The sequence below is a fragment of the Molothrus aeneus genome, chromosome 29 (genome assembly GCF_037042795.1).
Source record: "Molothrus aeneus isolate 106 chromosome 29, BPBGC_Maene_1.0, whole genome shotgun sequence".
In the NCBI taxonomy this organism is placed as follows: Eukaryota; Metazoa; Chordata; class Aves; order Passeriformes; family Icteridae; genus Molothrus; species Molothrus aeneus.
In genome coordinates, this window is record NC_089674.1 from 878,028 (window position 1) to 895,427 (window position 17,400).

At 59.5% G+C, this 17,400-nt stretch overlaps 1 protein-coding gene across 1 annotated transcript; it reads left to right on the forward strand.

Annotated features, from left to right (window-relative positions):
* Positions 1-117: 117 nt before the first annotated feature.
* STAMBP (STAM binding protein) lies at positions 118-12,680 on the forward strand. Its single transcript, XM_066567234.1, is given in 11 exon segments — positions 118-154; positions 157-215; positions 1,960-2,183; positions 6,240-6,315; positions 7,156-7,251; positions 7,887-8,214; positions 8,836-8,960; positions 10,173-10,310; positions 11,279-11,391; positions 11,771-11,870; positions 12,221-12,680. Coding segments are annotated over 11 exon segments (1,353 nt in total). The 3' UTR covers positions 12,278-12,680.
* Positions 12,681-17,400: the final 4,720 nt, after the last annotated feature.

Below are 17,400 nucleotides of genomic sequence, written 5' to 3' on the forward strand. Positions count from 1 at the left end.
GGTTTGGGTTGGGCGCTGCCCCTTTAAGAGCTACCGCCGTGACGTCACCACGCGCGACGTTGTGCGGAAGCCGTTTCACAACCGGGCGGAAGTAGGTTGTGAGTGCTGCATACCCGGATGTTGGGGCGGCTTCTGATTGGCTGCCGAGAGCGAGGCTGTGGCAGGTGGGGAAGAACCCGGAAGTGCCGAGGGGGAACGGCGGCCGCCCGCGCCAGGTCAGGGCCGGGCCGGGATGGGGAGGGCCCTGCGGGATGGGGGGGCCCGGCCGCTGCTGGGGGGGGGTCCCTCTGACCACCGGGGGCGGCTTGAGGCGCCGGGGCCGCGGTGCTGGGGAGTCCCGAGCTGCCCCGAGAGACCGCGGCAGGAGGGCTCTGGCTGGGGCGGTCCGGTATGGCGGCTCGGGCAGGGGGGGCTGGAACCTTCCCTTGAGCAGGGGGACCCTGCCCGGAGCGTTCCGGCCGCGGGATGTTCACTTTAGGAAGGGGATCCCATCGCGGAGGGATCCTGGCTGTGGGAACCTTTGCTTTAGGTTCCTGTCATAAATCCTAAATTAATTTCAAACCTAAATAAATTTGTAACCGCCATGTCTGCTGGGAACTGCTGAGGTGTGCTCAGGGCTGGGGGTTGTTTCCTCTCAGGACAGGGGGATTCGTTTTGGGGCTCCCTTTGCCCCGTTGTGGGGGGAGGATCTAGGAGTTTCCTGTTGGGTCAGGATGGGCTTGGGATGGAGCCAGTTGGGTCAGGATGGGTTTGGGAGGATCCTGTTGGGTCAGGATGGGTTTGGGATGGAGCCTGTTGGGTCAGGATGGGTCTGGGAGGATCCTGTTGGGTCAGGATGGGTTTGGGATGGAGCCTGTTGGGTCAGGATGGGTCTGGGAGGAGCCTGTTGGGTCAGGATGGGTCTGGGAGGATCCTGTTGGGTCAGGATGGGTTTGGGAAGGAGCCTGTTGGGTCAGGATGGGTCTGGGAGGATTCTGGAGCCCCGTGATTCCCTGATTCTGGGATTCCCTGAGTCTGTTATTCATGATTCCCTGATTCCGTGATTTCTGTTATTTCCGTGATTCTCAGATTCAGTGATTTCTGTGATTCCTGATTCCCTGATTGCCTGATCCAGTGATTTCTGTGATTCCTCAATTCCCTGATTTCCCTGATTCCATTATTCATGATTCCCTGATTGCCCAATTCCCTGATTTCTCTGATCCAGTGATTCTGTGATTCTCTGATTTCCCTGATTCCCTGATTTCCCTGATTCTCTGATTTCTGTGTTTCAGTGGTTTCTGTGTTTGAGTGATTCTGTGATTTCCTGATTTCTGAGATCCAGTGATTTCTGAGATCGTTATTTCCTCAATTCTATTATTTCTTCGATTTCTGTGATTCCCTAATTTCCCTGATTCTGTGATTCACGATTCCCTGATATCCCTGATTTCCCCGATTCTCTGAATTCTGTGATTCAGTGATTCTGATTCCCGGATTCCCTGATTTCTGTGTTTCTGTGATTCCCTGATTTCCCTGATTCCATGATTCTGATTCCTTGATTCCCCAATACCCTGATTTCTGTGATTCCCTGATTTCCCTGATTCCACGATTCACGATTCCTTGATTCCCCAATTCCCTGATTTCTGTGATTCCCTGATTTCCCTGATTCCACAATTCACAATTCCTTGATTCCCCAATTCCCTGATTTCTGTGATCCCCTGATTTCTGTGATCCCCTGATTTCTGTGATCCAGTGATTTCTGTGATTCCCTGATTTCCCTGATTCCACGATTCACGATTCCTTGATTCCCCAATTCCCTGATTTCTGTGATTCCCTGATTCCACGATTCATGATTCCCCGATTCCCTGGTTTCTGTGATTTCTGTGATTTCTGTGATTTCTGTGATTTCTGTGATCCCCTGATTCATCATTCCCCAGTTCCCCACACTCTAACTCCCCCCTCTCTCTCTCTGTCTCCCCCCAGCCCCGTGCTGTCCCTGCAGCCATGCCGGGCCCGGGCAGCGCCAGCCTGGCCCCCGAGGAGCGGGTGCAGCGGCTGGTGCGGGCGGGCAGCCTGGTGCAGGTCAGTCAGGACGTGCCCCCGCGCCGCTACTTCCGCTCGGGCGTGGAGATGCTGCGCATGGCCACGGTGTACTGCCAGGAGGGCAACCTGGAGCACGCCTTCATCCTCTACCACAAGTACATCACGTAAGGGACCCTGCCGGGGGGCATGGGGAGAGGGGGGGACACCCACGGGGATGGGGTCTGCTCCTGAGGGGATCTGCTCCCTGAGGGATCTGCTCCCTGAGGGGATCTGTTCCCTGAGGGATCTGCCCCTGAGGGGATCTGCCCCTGAGGGATCTGCTCCCTGAGGGGATCTGCTCCCTGAGGGATCTGCCCCTGAGGGATCTGCTCCCTGAGGGATCTGCTCCCTGAGGGGATCTGCCCCTGAGGGATCTGCTCCCTGAGGGGATCTGTTCCCTGAGGGATCTGCCCCTGAGGGATCTGCTCCCTGAGGGATCTGCCCCTGAGGGATCTGTTCCCTGAGGGGATCTGCTCCCTGAGGGATCTGCTCTCCCTGAGGGATCTGCTCCCTGAGGGATCTGCTCTCCCTGAGGGATCTGCTCCCTGAGGGGATCTGCTCCCTGAGGGATCTGCCCCTGAGGGATCTGCTCCCTGAGGGGATCTGTTCCCTGAGGGATCTGCCCCTGAGGGATCTGCTCCCTGAGGGGATCTGCTCCCTGAGGGGATCTGCCCCTGAGGGATCTGCCCCTGAGGGGATCTGTTCCCTGAGGGATCTGCCCCTGAGGGATCTGCTCCCTGAGGGATCTGCCCCTGAGGGATCTGCTCCCTGAGGGGATCTGTTCCCTGAGGGATCTGCCCCTGAGGGATCTGCCCCTGAGGGATCTGTTCCCTGAGGGGATCTGTTCCCTGAGGGATCTGCCCCTGAGGGATCTGCTCCTGAGGGGATCTGCCCCTGAGGGGATCTGCTCCTGAGGGGATCTGCTCCCTGAGGGATCTGTTCCTTGAGGGGATCTGTTCCCTGAGGGATCTGCCCCTGAGGGATCTGTTCCCTGAGGGGATCTGCCCCTCATGGATCTGCCCCTCATGGATCTGCCCTTCAGGGGATTAGGGGTGCTCTGCCCTGAGGGGTTTGGGGTGCCATACTGGGGTGGGGTGGGGTTTGGGGTAATTGTGAGGGCTTGGAGAGGTGGGAGAGCCTCAGGGGTCTGGGGTGTTCTGCTCCTCAGGGGTCTGGGGTGTTCTGCTCCTCAGTGGTTTGGGGTGTTCTGCTCCCTGAAGGCTTTGGGGTGCTCTGCTGCTCAGGACTTTGGGGTGCCCTGTTCCCTGAGGGGTTTGAGGTGGTTGTGAGGGCTGGGGGAGGTGGGGGAGCCCCATGGGTCTGGGCTCTGCTGCTCAGGGGTTCTGTTCCCTGAGGGATCTGCCCCTGAGGAGTTTGGGGTGCTCTGCCCCTCAGGGGTTCAGGGCCCTCTGTTGCTGAGGGGTTTGGGGTGTTCTGCTCTTCAGGGGTTTGGGGTGCCAAACTGGGGTGGGGTTTGGGGTGATTGTGAGGGCTTGGGGAGGTGGGAGAGCCCCACAGGTCTAGGTTCTGGCCAGGGGATCTGCTCCCTGAAGAGTTTGGGGTGCTCTGCTGCTGAGGTGTAAAACTAAATAAAATTAAAAGGTTTAAAGGAGATAAATCCTCAAATGGTCCCTGGTCCCAAAGGAGGAGCTCCCTGCCCCCTCAGACTCAGCTGTGGGTGTTTAAAAGGATAAAAACTCCAATCCCAGCATTGCAGTGTCCTGTTCCTGAAGGGTTTTCCCCACATCTGCCCCTCCTGCTTTGCCCTGCTGTGCTCTGTGCTGTGCCCACTCTCCCCAGACAGCGTTGGCATCTCCGTGGGCACTTTCCCTGCCTGCCCCCTGTGCAGGGCTGCTGCCCCTCAAACCCAACACATTTTTCTCTGATTAGCTTTGCTCCCTGCCTCGCCCTTCCTGAGCTTTTATGGGCATGGTGGCGAGGCCAGGAGGCTGCTCAGGGAGCTGGGGAGTGTAAAACCTTTTGGGAAAGGTTCCCAACAAAGCCTTGGGAAGGGTTCCAGGCCCCTCAGGCAGCTGGGGCCGCAGGAGAAACGTTTTAACTAAACAAATGAGCAGCAGGCTGGGTCACTGCAGCAGCCAGAGGTGCTGGCTTGTGTCCCCAGCTGCTTTCAAATGATTCTCCTGGCATTTCCAGCCTGCTTGGAAACCTTTCCCACCAGGGAAAACCTTATCCTGGTGGGATTTCTGCAGCTCAGTGTGAGCTCCTGCCCTGGGCTGCCCAAAGATGGAATTTTGGGCAGGAATTCCCCCCTGTGAGTGTGGGGAAGGGCTGGGATGGAATTCCCAGAGCAGCTGGGGCTGCCCCTGGATCCCTGGCAGTGCCCAAGGCCAGGCTGGAGCCCCCTGGGACAGTGGGAGGTGTCCCTGCCATGGCAGGGGTGGCACTGGGTGGGCTTTGGGGTCCCTTCCCATCCCTTCCCAGCCATTCCAGGATTCTGGAACCATCTCCAGGATTTTTAACCTATGTCTTGAGCAGCTTCCCCTGCCTTGATCCGAAAGGATTCCAAGCAGGAACACTGGGCTGGTTTGGAAAAGCCCAATAAGAAGGAAAAAAGGAACAAGACACAACTTTGAGCCAAATAAGAAGGAAAAAAGGAACAAGACACAACTTTTCTATAACACTGAGGCTCCTCAGTTTGCTTGGATCAGCTCCAGGGACTCACAAGGGCCTCGAGAGCCACCGGCTTGGCCTGGGCACCAGAGCTGGGCTTAAAAATAGTCCTGGCTCTGGCTGCTGTGCAGCTGCTGCTCTGCTGGGCTCAGGGCTTTGCAGCAGCCCAGAGCTGCTGGCTGTGGGAGCCTTTGGTGCTGCCAGGCCCCAGCAGGGCTGTCCCTGGGAGCCAGGAGCTGTTCCAGCCCTTGCCCTGCCTGCCTGAGCCTTCCTCTCCTCCTCCTGCCCACGTCTTTCCCTCCTTCCTGAGCTGTGCAAACCCAGCTGGCTCTGCTGCTTTTTCCATCCAGCATCTGCTCTTAATCCTGCCTAATTAATCCCTTCCATTGGCTCCTGAGGGGCTGGCAGGGCTCAGGGCCCTGTTGTGTCTCCTCAGCACCCTGACCTACTTCACACCCCCCCAGCTGGGAGTGGGACCTGGCTGGGCTTGGGGTTCTGGGGGGCAGCCACGGCCTCTGCAGGGCTCCAGCTGTGCCCTGGCTCTGCTGATGCTGCAGCCTCACCAGGAGCATCCAGGGGGACACAAAGTCCCGGAGGGCTTGGAGCAGCTGGCTTTGTTTGCTGCACACACACAGTGTTGGCAGAGTTTCTGTGACTCCTGAGTTTTTCCTGTTTGGCTTTGCTTGGTTTGTTCTGCTCTCTGTGGCACTGTCTTTCTCCTTTTCCTTTTTCCCTTTTTCCCCTTTTTCCTTTTCCCTCCCTTTTTCCCTCCCTTTTTCCCTCCTTTTTCCCTCCTTTTCCCCTCCCTTTTTCCCTCCCTTTCCCCCCTTTTCCCAGGGGAACACAGGGGAAGAGCAGAGCTTTAAACTGGACGTTAAAATGAAATTCTTCCCTGGGAGAAGAGCAGGGAGCCCCTGGGTCCCTGGAGGTGTCCCTGGGCAGGGCTGGGATCACCCTGGGCCAGGGGAAGCTGAGTGGGGAGGATGCTGAGCTCACTCTTGATTTCCCTCCCCAGAATTTTCCCTGGGCTGCCCGGGGAGCTCAGGCTGCAGAGCCCAAAGGCTCCTTCAGCAGCAGCTGGGGCTGTTGGGAATTTGCTTTTTGCTCCCCTGCAGGTTCTCCCTGCCAGGGACTGAGCTGATTTCCCCTCCCTTCACCTGCCCTGTGCCTCCTTGCAGAAGGACAGAGAGCTCTGAGTCAGCTGGGGTGGGATCCAGGATGCTGCCAGGTGTGGGCAGCTCCTCCCTGAGTCCCCACCGTGCCCTTGGTGCTTCAGAGCAGGTTATTGATGGTTCCCTTCCCAGGAAATGTATTGATGGTTCCTTTCCAAGGAAATGTATTGATGGTTCCCTTCCCAACTCAAGTGTTTGTCCAGGTGTGAGGAGAGCCTGTGTGGAGCTCCCCCTTGGGACTGAGTGAGATCTGAGTGAGAGCAGAGCTGCAGGGGCTGTTGTGGGATGGAGCCTTCCTGCAGGCAGCCCGAGGGAGCACAGGGGTGCCCCAGAGCCCCCCTGAGTGTCCTGACCTGCAGGTTCTGTCCCTCTTTCCAGGCTCTTCATCGAGAAGCTGCCGCAGCACCGCGATTACAAAACCGCCGTCATCCCTGAGAAGAGGGAGACGGTCAAAGTAAGTGGGGACGTGGTCAGGGTCATCATCCCTGCCTCTGGGACCACTGATCCACACAAATGTGGGCAGCCTGGGCTTGGCCAGGCCGTGCTGAGCCCTCAGGAGTTCAGTTCTGGGCCCCTCACTCCATGAAATCCATTGAGGGGCTGGAGTGTGTGCAGAGATGGGCAAGGGGCTGGAGCCCCAGGAGCAGCTGAGGGGGCTGGGAAGGGGCTCAGAGGGAGAAAAGGGGGGTCTGGGGGGACCTTCTGGCTCTGCACAGCTCCTGACAGGAGGAGGGGGTCAGGCTCTGCTCCCAGGGAGCAGGGACAGGATAAGGGGAAACAGCCTCATGTTGCACCAGGAGAGGTTTAAGCTGGATAAGTGGGAAAATTTCCAATAAGCATTGTCCAGTCCTGGCACCGGCTTCCACCATCCCTAGAAGTGTTCCAGAACACCTGGAGACATGGATTAGTGGTGGACAGCTGGGGGAATGGTTGTTTTCCTACCTGAGCAATTCCAGAGTTACACTTTGGGGGGTTCTCACCCCATTACACTTGCACTGGGCTGGCTGTGGTGTCCAGCTGGGGTGTCCTTCCTTCCCTGTCCAACTCCCTGCTTTTCAAAGACCACGAGTGGTGGCTGGTGACTTCCTTTTCTCCAAGGATTCCCTTGGAGATTCCTCCCAGCCTCCAGCAGCTGCAGCTCCTCTGCTCAGCGCTGACAGAAGAGGAAAGCACAGCACTGCCCAAGCCCTTGCTCAGTGATTTTGGTGCTGCTTTTTGGGCTCTGCAGCTGCTCAGGTTTTGTTTTTCCCTGCCTTGGGGCTGCCCCAGGCTGATGCTGAGTTTCCTCCCCCAGCAACTGAAGGAAGTAGCCTTTCCCAAGGCCGAAGAGCTCAAGGAGGAGCTGCTAAAGAGGTACGCCCAGGACTATGCTAAGTACAAGGAGCAGGAGGTGAGTGACAGCAGAGGCTGCAGGCTGTGCTCCCCTGCAGCCCCTCAGCCTCGCAGGGCTCCCTGGGTGCTGGGGACTGTCCAGGCTGGGTGGCCCCAATGTCGCTGCTGGTGGCTCTGTCAGAGGTGGCCCTGGCTCTGCTCCCCGTGCGCCCCCAGCCAGCCTGAGCTGGGGCTCTTTGCTTGGGGTGTTCTCTCTGCCCCACCAAAGGAAAGCACCACGGGATGAAAAATTAGGAGCAGAAATTCAGTTTAAAAAGGGGAAGGGGTGTAGGGGTTGTAATTCCACCACAACCCCTGGATCTGTGTGGGCAGAGCAGTCACCTCTGCAGTCAGTTTGGCTTTGGACTTTAGAGCATAGGGGGAAATCAGCCTGGGATTGTAATTCCATGGAAAAGGGAGGGTAAAGCAGTGGTTTTTCCTGCCCTTGGTGCAGCTGGCTCTGGATCTGTGCCCTACAAGCTGAAATTTCCTTGCACAGAATGCTGTTTGCTGGTGACCTTTAGGAATAACCTGGGAATGGCTGAGGGTCTGCCCTGGGCTGGTGTCCCCCTCTCTGCTGCTGTCCCTGGGCATGTTCCTCTTGCAGCAGCAGGAGGAGGAGGAGGAGTAATCATCACCCCTGTGGCTTTGCAGCAGCAGCTGGAGGAGGAGAGGACTCGTGTGGCCCGGCTGAAGCAGCAGCAGGCAGAGCAGGAGCAGTTCCACGCCTTCGAGGAGATGATCCGGCAGCAGGAGCTGGAGAAGGAGCGCCTGAGGATAGTGCAGGAGTTTGGGAAGCCAGAGCCACAGTCTGTGGATGGACCCCTCATCCCTGGCGTGGAAAAGCCCCCAACAGATTTGATCCCAAAGGTTCCAGCCTCTCCGGTTCACCCAGCGAGCCCAGCAGTGGGGACTGTGCCCTCCAAACCTCCTGCTGTGGACAGATCTCTGAAGCCCAGTGCTCTGGGGAGCACAGAGAACAGTTAGTACCTCTTGGAGCAGCCCTTCTCCCTGCTGGGGCTCAGCCAGACACTGCCAGCTTCTCTGGAGAACCTCTGGGGCTTCTTCCCAGCCTCTCTGGGCAGCTCTTGGAGTCTCCTGGTGGTGGGGCTTTGCTCTCCTGGCTCACTGGGTGTTGCCCTCCCTGCTTTTCCAGCCCAGCTCTCTGCTCTTCCAGGGTCTGCAGCCTGGCTGCCTTTCCTTGATCCCAAAACTTGCTGGAGATGGGGTTTAGCTCCTGACTGAATCCTCCTCCTGACCAAATCCCTCTCAATGTGGTTCCAAAGCACTGATCCAGACACGTCCACTGGCTGAGTCTTGCCCAGTGTCACGTCCTGCTTTAAATAACACCTCCTGCGGGTGTGTGCTTTCATTTTTAGTCACAAAACACTCCTTTTGACCCCTGCCAGAGGATGCTTCCCCTCTCCAGCTCCCTTTCCCTGCTCTTGGAGAGGTGCTGTCAGTGTCACAGTGACACAGTTCCCTGAGCTCACCCTGCAAGGTGACTTCACCTCCCCAGCTGGATTTTCCCGGTGTCCTCCCTTCAGCTCCTGCCCCCAGGGACCGTCCCAGCCCGCGCTCACTGTGCTCCCTGCTCCCCCAGGTGCAGCCGTGGATGTCCTCCGCCAGGTCATTGTCCCCAGGGAGCTGTGCCACAAGTTCCTGCAGCTGGCTGACGCCAACACCGTGCGGGGCGTGGAGACCTGCGGGATCCTCTGTGGGAAGCTGGTAAGGACACAGCCCCCACGGGCACCCCAAAAGTGCCACGAGGGGCTGCTTGGCACGGTGCCACAGCTTTGGGAGCGGCTCAGGGAGCCTGGTTTTTGTCCTGGGCTCTTCAGTGGGGTGCCAGGCTTCCATGTGAGTGTTAGGGGATGATGTGCCTCTCCCTTTCCTCCTTTTTGGGTTAGGGTTTCCCCACCCTGAGTTCCCATTCAGCTTTTTCTCTCCCATTGGTGACATTCCTGGTGGCATTCCTTGTCCTTTGGGTGTCCCAGCTGGTGGCCCTCAGGCTTTGTTCCCCTCCAGACTTTGCGTGCCCAGGTTTTGGCAGCTCTGCCCCGAGCCACTCCCAGAAGTTTGCTTTGAAATGAAATTGTTTGATGGAGCAACTTCCTGCAGCCCAGCTGCTTCCAGACTCTGGGGATGCTTTAGGGATGAGGCATCGTCCCCTCTGCAGTGAGAGCTGGGTCTGGGGGGTGTCCAGGGCTTCTCTGAGCTCCTGGGGGTGCTCTGCACAGCAGGGAGAATGAAACAGGGAAAAAATCCTGCAATTCCTTTGGAAAAATCCTGGAACTCCTTTGGAAAAAATCCTGCAATTCCTTTGGAAAAAATCCTGCAATTCCTTTGGAAAAAATCCTGCAGCTCCTTGGAGCTGCACCTGCAGATGGGTGGTGGATGCACCCATGTGTAGGACTTTGCCCTCTGTTGAGGGAGTAACCAGATTATTCTTTGTCTCCTTCAAAAGGCAAAAAGCCCAGAAGTTTTTCTCCACAATTTGGTAAAAAAGACACCTCATAAGACCTTTGAGACCTCACTTTAAACTTGGGGCTGCCCAGTTGGACAGAGGCCAAGAGGTCTGGCCTGGGTAATTCACTAGAAAAACAGAACAAAGGAAATAATCCCATTTGTGGGGTGTTATAGCAGGAGCAAAACCCTCTTGCCCTTAGCTCAGTTTTTCTCTGTAAGAACTTTGTTGTTTTGCCTTTTATTAAAACTTTTTCTGTTTCCAACACTACCTCAGAAGCCATCCTGCTGGTTTGATGGCATTCAAAGTGGCTGAGCTAGCTCGGGTGCAATAAGTTCTCTAAAAGCTCACAAGACCTAACTCAAAGAGAAAACCATCATGCCTGGGCTGGTCCCAAGGCTCAGCACGGTGCTGAGGTGCCCCGGAGGCGTGACCTGGGTGTCACAGCCGCCCGTGGTGGCCCTGCCTTGCAGATGAGGAACGAGTTCACCATCACGCACGTCCTCGTCCCCAAGCAGCTGGGGGGCCCCGACTCGTGCACCACGGAGAGTGAGGAGGAGCTCTTTGTCATCCAGGACCAGCATGGCCTCGTCACCCTGGGCTGGATCCACGTGAGTCCCCAGCCCCGAGGGAAGGGCTGCGGCAGCAGGAGGGGCTGGCAGGGAATGGCCACAGCCTCTGCTTCGCTCTGGGGCAGCCTCGTTCCCTGCTCTGGTGGGGAAAGCCAGGCCTGGGTAATTTTGGGTCCCTTCTAAAGCATCAAGCTCTTTGAAGGGGAAAGAGGAAAGGTTTAGATGAGATACTGGGAAGAAACTCTTCCCTGTGAGGAAGGAGGAGAGGTTTAGATGAAATACTGGGAAGAAACTCTTCCATGTGAGGAAGGAGGAGAGGTTTAGATGAGATACTGAGAAATTCTTCCCTGTGAGGAAGGAGGAAATGTTTAGATGAGATACTGAGAAGAAACTTCCCTGTGTGGAAGGAGGAAAGGTTTAGATGAGATATTTGGGAAGCTCTTCCCTGTGAGGAAGGAGGAGAGGTTTAGATTAAATACTAAGAAATTCTTCCCTGTGAGGAAGGAGGAAATGTTTAGATGAGATATTTGGGAAACTCTTCCCTGTGAGGGTGAGGAGCCCTGGCCCAGGTGCCCAGAGCAGCTGGGGCTGCCCCTGGGTCCCTGGCAGTGCCCAAGGCCAGGCTGGAGCCACCAGGGACAGTGGGAGGTGTCACCCCATGGCAGCAGTGACACTGGGTGGGCTCTAAGGTCCCTGCAACCCAACCCATTCTGGGATTCTCTGGAGCTGCCACCTCAGACACGAGGCTCCCGTTTCCTGCAGCTGAAGCCAGCCCTGGTGGCTCTGTGGGGACACCCCTGGCTGCTCTCCTGGAGGGACACAGCTCCAGCCCTGTGAGCTGTGCCAGCTGCAGGCTCCTCCCTGGCTGTCCCCACGGAGCCCTTGGGATCCCTGCCAGGCCAGGCTGAGCAGTCTCTGGAAAGCAGCAGCTGCCTGAGGCCTTGGGCAAGGCCGTGGTGCTGCAGAGCTGTTCCAGCCCCTCAGGGCTGTCCCCTGTCCCTGTGCAGACCCACCCCACCCAGACAGCCTTCCTGTCCAGCGTGGACCTGCACACCCACTGCTCCTACCAGATGATGCTGCCAGAGTCCATCGCCATCGTGTGCTCCCCCAAGTACCAGGAGTGAGTCTGGGGGGCCACGAGGGGCTGTGGGGCTCCAGGAGGGGCTGTGGGGTGCCAGGAGGGGCTGTGGGGTGCCAGGAGGGGGTGTGGGGTGCCAGGAGTGTGGGTTGGGATCCATGGGACGGGATGGGGATGGGATATGGGAGATGGGATGGGGTGGGATGGGATGGGATGGGGATGGGGATGGGATGGGGATGGGATGGGATGAGATGGGGATGGGGTGGGACGGGATGGGGATGGGACGGGATGGGATGGGATGGGATGGGATGGGTTGGGATGGGGATGGGATGAGATGGGATGGGTTGGGATGGGATGGGGATGGGATGGGATGGGGCAGGATGGGCCTGCAGAGGCTGCAGAGCTGCTGTTCTCGCTGCAGGACAGGGTTCTTCAGGCTGACAGAGCATGGCCTGGAGGAGATCTCATCCTGCCGGCAGCAGGGGTTCCACCCACACCCCAAAGAGCCCCCTCTGTTCACAGTGAGTGCCCTGGGGAGGGGGTGGCTGTGCTGGGTAAACCCACCCCGAGCTGCTGGGCTGGGGCAGGCAGGCTCAGCCCGGCAGGGGCTGCTCTGCAGGAGCCTCCTGAGGTTCTGCAGGTGCTGCAAGTGCTGCAGAGCTGCAGGAGCAGGGCCAGGCAGCAGCCCAGGGCTGTTTGGGGTGGGGGATCTGTGTCTGGGGCCTGCCATGATCCCCGTGCGGCTCCAGGCAGGGCCAGCAGTTGGAGTGGTGCAGGAGCTGGGCCCAGGGGCTGGTCTGGGTCGGCACAGGTTGTGTCAGGAGATGGGGACACCTGAGTAACCCCTGTGCCCTCCTGTCCTCTCTTCCAGAGCTGCAGCCACGTGTCAGTGGTGGAGAGGGACGTGGTGCTGCTGGATCTCCGATAATCCTCCGGCCTTGCCCCCTCTCAGGAGCCACCCAGCTCCCCTGGGCCCTTTAGGGACTCTTCTCCTCTCCTGTAGCAGATGATTCCCACCACGATCCCTCCCTGCCTCCCGCACACCCCTGGGAGCCCCTGGGCCCTCAGTGCCTGCTCCAGTGGGCTCCAGGTGTGGGGAGAGGCCAGCTGGGAGCTCAGAGCCAGAAGCCAACACTAAAGCAGTTGTTGAACTCTAACCCACGGCCTCCTGGGGAGGTTCTCTGTGACTTGCTGCCACCCTGAGGTGTGGAAACCTCTTCAAGTGCTTTTGGGACTTGTCCCCTTTAACCCCTGCCCTGTTTTGTCCCCGTTCTGGGCTGCTGGAGGAGCTCCCAGGAGCAGATAAACCTTTCCTGTGGTTTAAACCCAAACCTTGCTGACCCTTCTGAGCCCCACACCAGCTCAGGGCTGTTTGTGTCTGCCTGGGGAGGGGAGAGGGGCCCAAGGGATCCTTTGGGACCCCTCTGTCAGCATCTCAGGGCTGCAAATCCCTGGATGTGGCCCTGCTTTGCAGCCCAGCTGTGGTTAGGGATGTCTGGGCACTCATCCCTTTTTCCTGGCCTGGTGTTACCATGGAGGAGCTCGGTGTGGCTGCCACCACCACTCCAGGATGGAATTCCAGCAGCTCTGACCACTTCATCCCAGTCCAGGATGGGATTTCCAACAGCTTTGACCTCTTCTGTCCCATTCCAAGGTGGGGTTCCAGTGGCTTTGACCATTCCAATCCCACTCCAAGGTGGAATTCCAGCAGTTTTGACTTCTTCTGTCCCACTCCAAGATGGAATTCCAGCAGTTTGACCACCCCAGTCCCACTCCAAGATGGGATTTCCAGCAGCTTTGGCCACTTCCCTGCTCCCAGCTCCCCTTGCCCTGTGCTCACCCCAGAGATGCACAAAGCCTGGCTTAGCAAGCCTGGCCTGGCCAAAGCCGAGCTCAGCCCCTGTGCAGGACCCTCCTGGAGGTGCTTTGGTCGGGTGCCAAAGCCCAGATTGTCCTGGCTGGCCCTCAGGGGGAGGGAAGCAGCAGAATCCAAGGGGGCAAAGGGGAGGGAATCGTCCCAAGGTGGCAGAGGGAGAAGGGAATCATCCCAAGGTGGCAGAGAGGGAGAAAGGAATCATTCCAGGGTGGCAGAGGGAGAAGGGAATCATCCCAAGGTGCCAGAGGGAGAAGGGATTCATCCCAAGGTGGCAGAGAGGAAGAAGGGAATCATCCCAAGGTGGCAGAGAGGGAGAAAGGGAATCATCCCAAGGTGGCAGAGAGGGAGAAAGGAATCATTCCAGGGTGCCAGAGAGAGAATCCAAGGTGGCAGAGGGAGAAGGGAATCACCCCAAGGTGGCAGAGAGGAGGGAATCATCCCAAGGTGCCAGAGGGAGAAGGGATTCATCCCAAGGTGGCAGAGGGAGAAGGGATTCATCCCAAGGGGGCAGAGGGAGAAGGGATTCATCCCAAGGGGGCAGAGGGAGAATGGATTCATCCCAAGGGGGCAGAGGGAGAAGGGATTCATCCCAAGGTGCCAGAGGGAGAAGGGAATCATCCCAAGGTGCCAGAGGGAGAAGGGATTCATCCCAAGGTGCCAGGCAGCTGTTCCGGCCGTGCTGTTGTCCCCAGCAGCGTGGGATGTTCGGCACATGGGGAAGGGGCTGGAGCTGCCCTCCGTCCCACCTGCCATGCAAGCAGCCCCGTCCTTTGTGTCTGGCACACATGGATGGGATTATCCGGGCTGGATTTTCCCCCCTTCTCCCGGAGCTCTCGGTGGGCCGGGCTCTGCCCCGGGGGGATCCTTTCCTTTGGGCTCGCCGCCTTTGCGTGACAGCGCCGCTGCAGCTTGTCCCCAGCCCCTTTGGGAACAGGCTGGCCCCGGGCTGGGACGGGAGGGAGGAGCCTTTAGGGCATCGCTGGGAACTCGTTTCCAGCCCTGATTAATTGAAGCCGTGCTCGGGAGGGGGTGCAGATTCCGTGGTGTTCATCCCACAGCTCCTCACCCCGAGTGGAAAATCCCATCCTGCAGGGCAGCAATTCCTTCAGATCCCTGGGGATTCATCCCAGCTCCGCGTCCCAGGTGTCAGCTGGCTCAGGAGAGGAGCTGGTGGCACATCAGCGCTTTTGTGCTGTCCCAGTGACTGGTGAACCCTCCCAGGGAACTTTCCTTGGGCCAGGGAGTTCCTCAGGTCAGGGTCGGCTGCCACTGAGCTCCCAGTGCTGCTCCCAGCGCTGCTCCCTGAGCTCTCACCTTTTCCATCCCATTTTCCCACCCCAGCTCCCTGAATCCTCACTTTGTGTGCGTCAGTGAACGTCACTCTCCAGGCACTGCTGCCCGGCCTGGCTCTCCAGCTGTGCCAGATGTGACTGTCACACCCTAAACCCACCCAAACCTGGGATGGGTTTGGGAGGAGCTCGGCCCGAGGATAAACCAGGCTCGGTGATTTATTGCCTGTGTGTTCTGGGGGGATCCCGCAGGCAGGGAGCTACGGGCGATGCTTATCTCCACCTCGGCACGGGGAACGCATCCAGATCTCTCTTTTCACGCCTTTTGCCCTTCCTCAGCAGCATCCCCGGAGCTTCCAGGCTCGAACATTCCCCGCGCGGGCGGTGCCGGCCCCGGGGCTTTGGTCCCTGTGCCTGGGGGGATGCCTGGCGTTCCTGCGAGCATCCCGGGCCCGCCGGGGCCGCGGGATTGGCTGCGGGGGCCAAACCTTTCCTTTTTAGGCTGCGCCCGGCTCCGCTCGGGGCCGCGCTGCCGCCGGCCCCGCTGCGGCCCCGGCCGGCCGGGGATGCTCCGGGATCCCCCCGGGCTCGGGGATGCTCGGGGATGCTCCGGGATCCCCCCGGGCTCGGGGATGCTCGGGGATGCTCCGGGATCCCCCCGGGCTCGGGGATGCTCGGGGATGCTCCGGGATCCCCCCGGGCTCGGGGATGCTCCGGAGCTGAGCCAGCCCCAGCCCCAGCCCGGGGGATGAGTCTGGGGGTGCCCAGGGGGGCTCGGGGGTGTCTGTGGGGTTTGGAACGTGCCCCTCTCTGCCTGGGGTGGGATGGGGTCCTGCCACCGCCTCTCTCCACTCGGTGCTGCCTCCATGCCCCCCGTGCCCTCCCCACTCTGCTGGGTTTGGGGTTTAATTCATTTTAAAGGGTTTTTTTCCGTGTTAGGGCAGCCTCTCCCCTCGTGATCTCGTGTTTGGCGAGGACACAGCTGGGCTGGGTGTGAGGTGACAGCAGGACCCGGGGCTGGGGGCGTGGGGGACACCCGGGCCAGGGGACACATCCAGCCCCTGTGAGCTGCTCCACGGGGAAAGGGACCCGGCAGAGCCATCCCTGGGGACACTGGGGCTGTGGATGGGCTGGCAGTGCTGGGGACACACTGTGGCCCTGTCCTGCTCCATGGGTGGCAGCTCAGAGGGGACAGAGCCTCCCTGGGGCTGTAGATGGGCTGGCAGTGCTGGTGACACCCCCATGGGTGACAGCCCAGGGCCCCTTCCCTCCCTCTGGAACCATGGGGGGGACACCAGGACCTTTGTGTCCCTGCCTGTGGTGACAGCTCCTGCTCACTGCTCCAGTGCTGGGATGTCCCTGCCCCGGGCACAGCTCAGGACCAGCCTGGGCCTGCTGTGCCTCAGTTTCCCTGGAGCCCTCGCTGGCTCCGGGCGGTGACTCGGGGGCATCTCTGCTGCCTCCCCTGGGTGCTCCCTGCTCAGGGCCCGTTGTCCTTAAAAAGGCAGCGGGGAGTTGGGAGCCTCTGGTTGGGCTCTGCCAGGGCTGGGGGTGGCCCCGGCCCCCCCGGGCTGTGGCCGGGCTCAGGGACAGCCCCCACCGTGTCCCTGGGGGGCTCTGAGCTGATCCCCCCTGCAGAATCCCCCCGGGAGGGACCAGACCCGGGCTCGCCCTCACTGCGGGGTCGGCACTGGGACCCACAACCCCTGGGCTGGCTCAGGCCGAGCATTTGGGGCTTTGGGACAGCAAAAGCCCAAAAATGGGGGCGGAGAGAGAAAACCACGGGGAGAGGCATCCCAGGAGCGCCGGGTGCCAGGCCCGGGGGGGAAGCGAGGCCGGGAGGAGCCGGGGCGGCTCCGGCAGCTCCGATCCCGGCCCGGCCCGGGGGTGTCCCCGCGGCAGAGCCCCCCCGGCCGCCCCCACCCCGCGGGGGCTTCTCCAGCGCTCCCCAGGAACTGCGGGCGCTTCCAGCTCCTTTTCCCCTGCCCGTCGCTTATAAGGACTTGTGTCTCACTTGTTTATGGCAGCGCAGCATAAAAGGAACGGATCCCGACGGGGCTGATGCTCCCAAGCATCCCTACCATACATTTTCCTACAATAATTAACCGGGCTGGGTCCCACCACCGGCCCGAGGTCAATTTAATGAAATAAAACACCTTATATGGCCATATGGCCAACACACCATCACTGAGCCTATTTAGGGTCTTTGTTTAGAGCGGATCCGCCTCTGAGGTTCCTCGGGCTCGCCGGTATTTATACCCACGGGCTCCGGGGCTCGGTCCCAGAGGAAAGGAGCTCTCGCCTCCGTGGTGAGTACTGCCCTGCCCAGCCCTGCTTCCCTTCTTCCTCGCAGCACTCCGGGCAGCAAAAACACCTCGGGAGGTTTTTTTTGGGGGGTGTCCCAGCGTTTCAGGGGTGGCACCAGCTGGGTTTGCCTGGCACGGAGGGGGTGCCAACCTCGGCACGACCCCACAGCTGGAGGTGCTGGGAGCTGGGCTGAGGCCAAGGCAGGTTGTGCTCTCACAGAAATCTCTGCGATTTGGGGTTTTTCTTTTGCTTTTTGGGCTCCTGCAAGGTTTTGCCTGTTTCCCTCTGGATCTGGGAGCACAGGGGGCACCCCCTGGGAAAGGCAATTTTATTTCCTCCCCCGTCTTTGGGAGCGGATGCGAGGTCAGAGCAGCAAAATGCTGCTGAGACTGAAGCGGACGAGAGGGCATCACCTGGCATCCCCTGCCAGGCATCACCTGGCACCCCCTGCCAGGCAGCACCTGGCACCCCCTGGCAGGCACCACCTGGCACCCCCTGCCCGCTTCGGGGGGCACCAGCCGGGCACGGCAGCACTGGAGCTCCCGGGGGAGCCTTTGGCACTGATTTTGGCCACGAAGA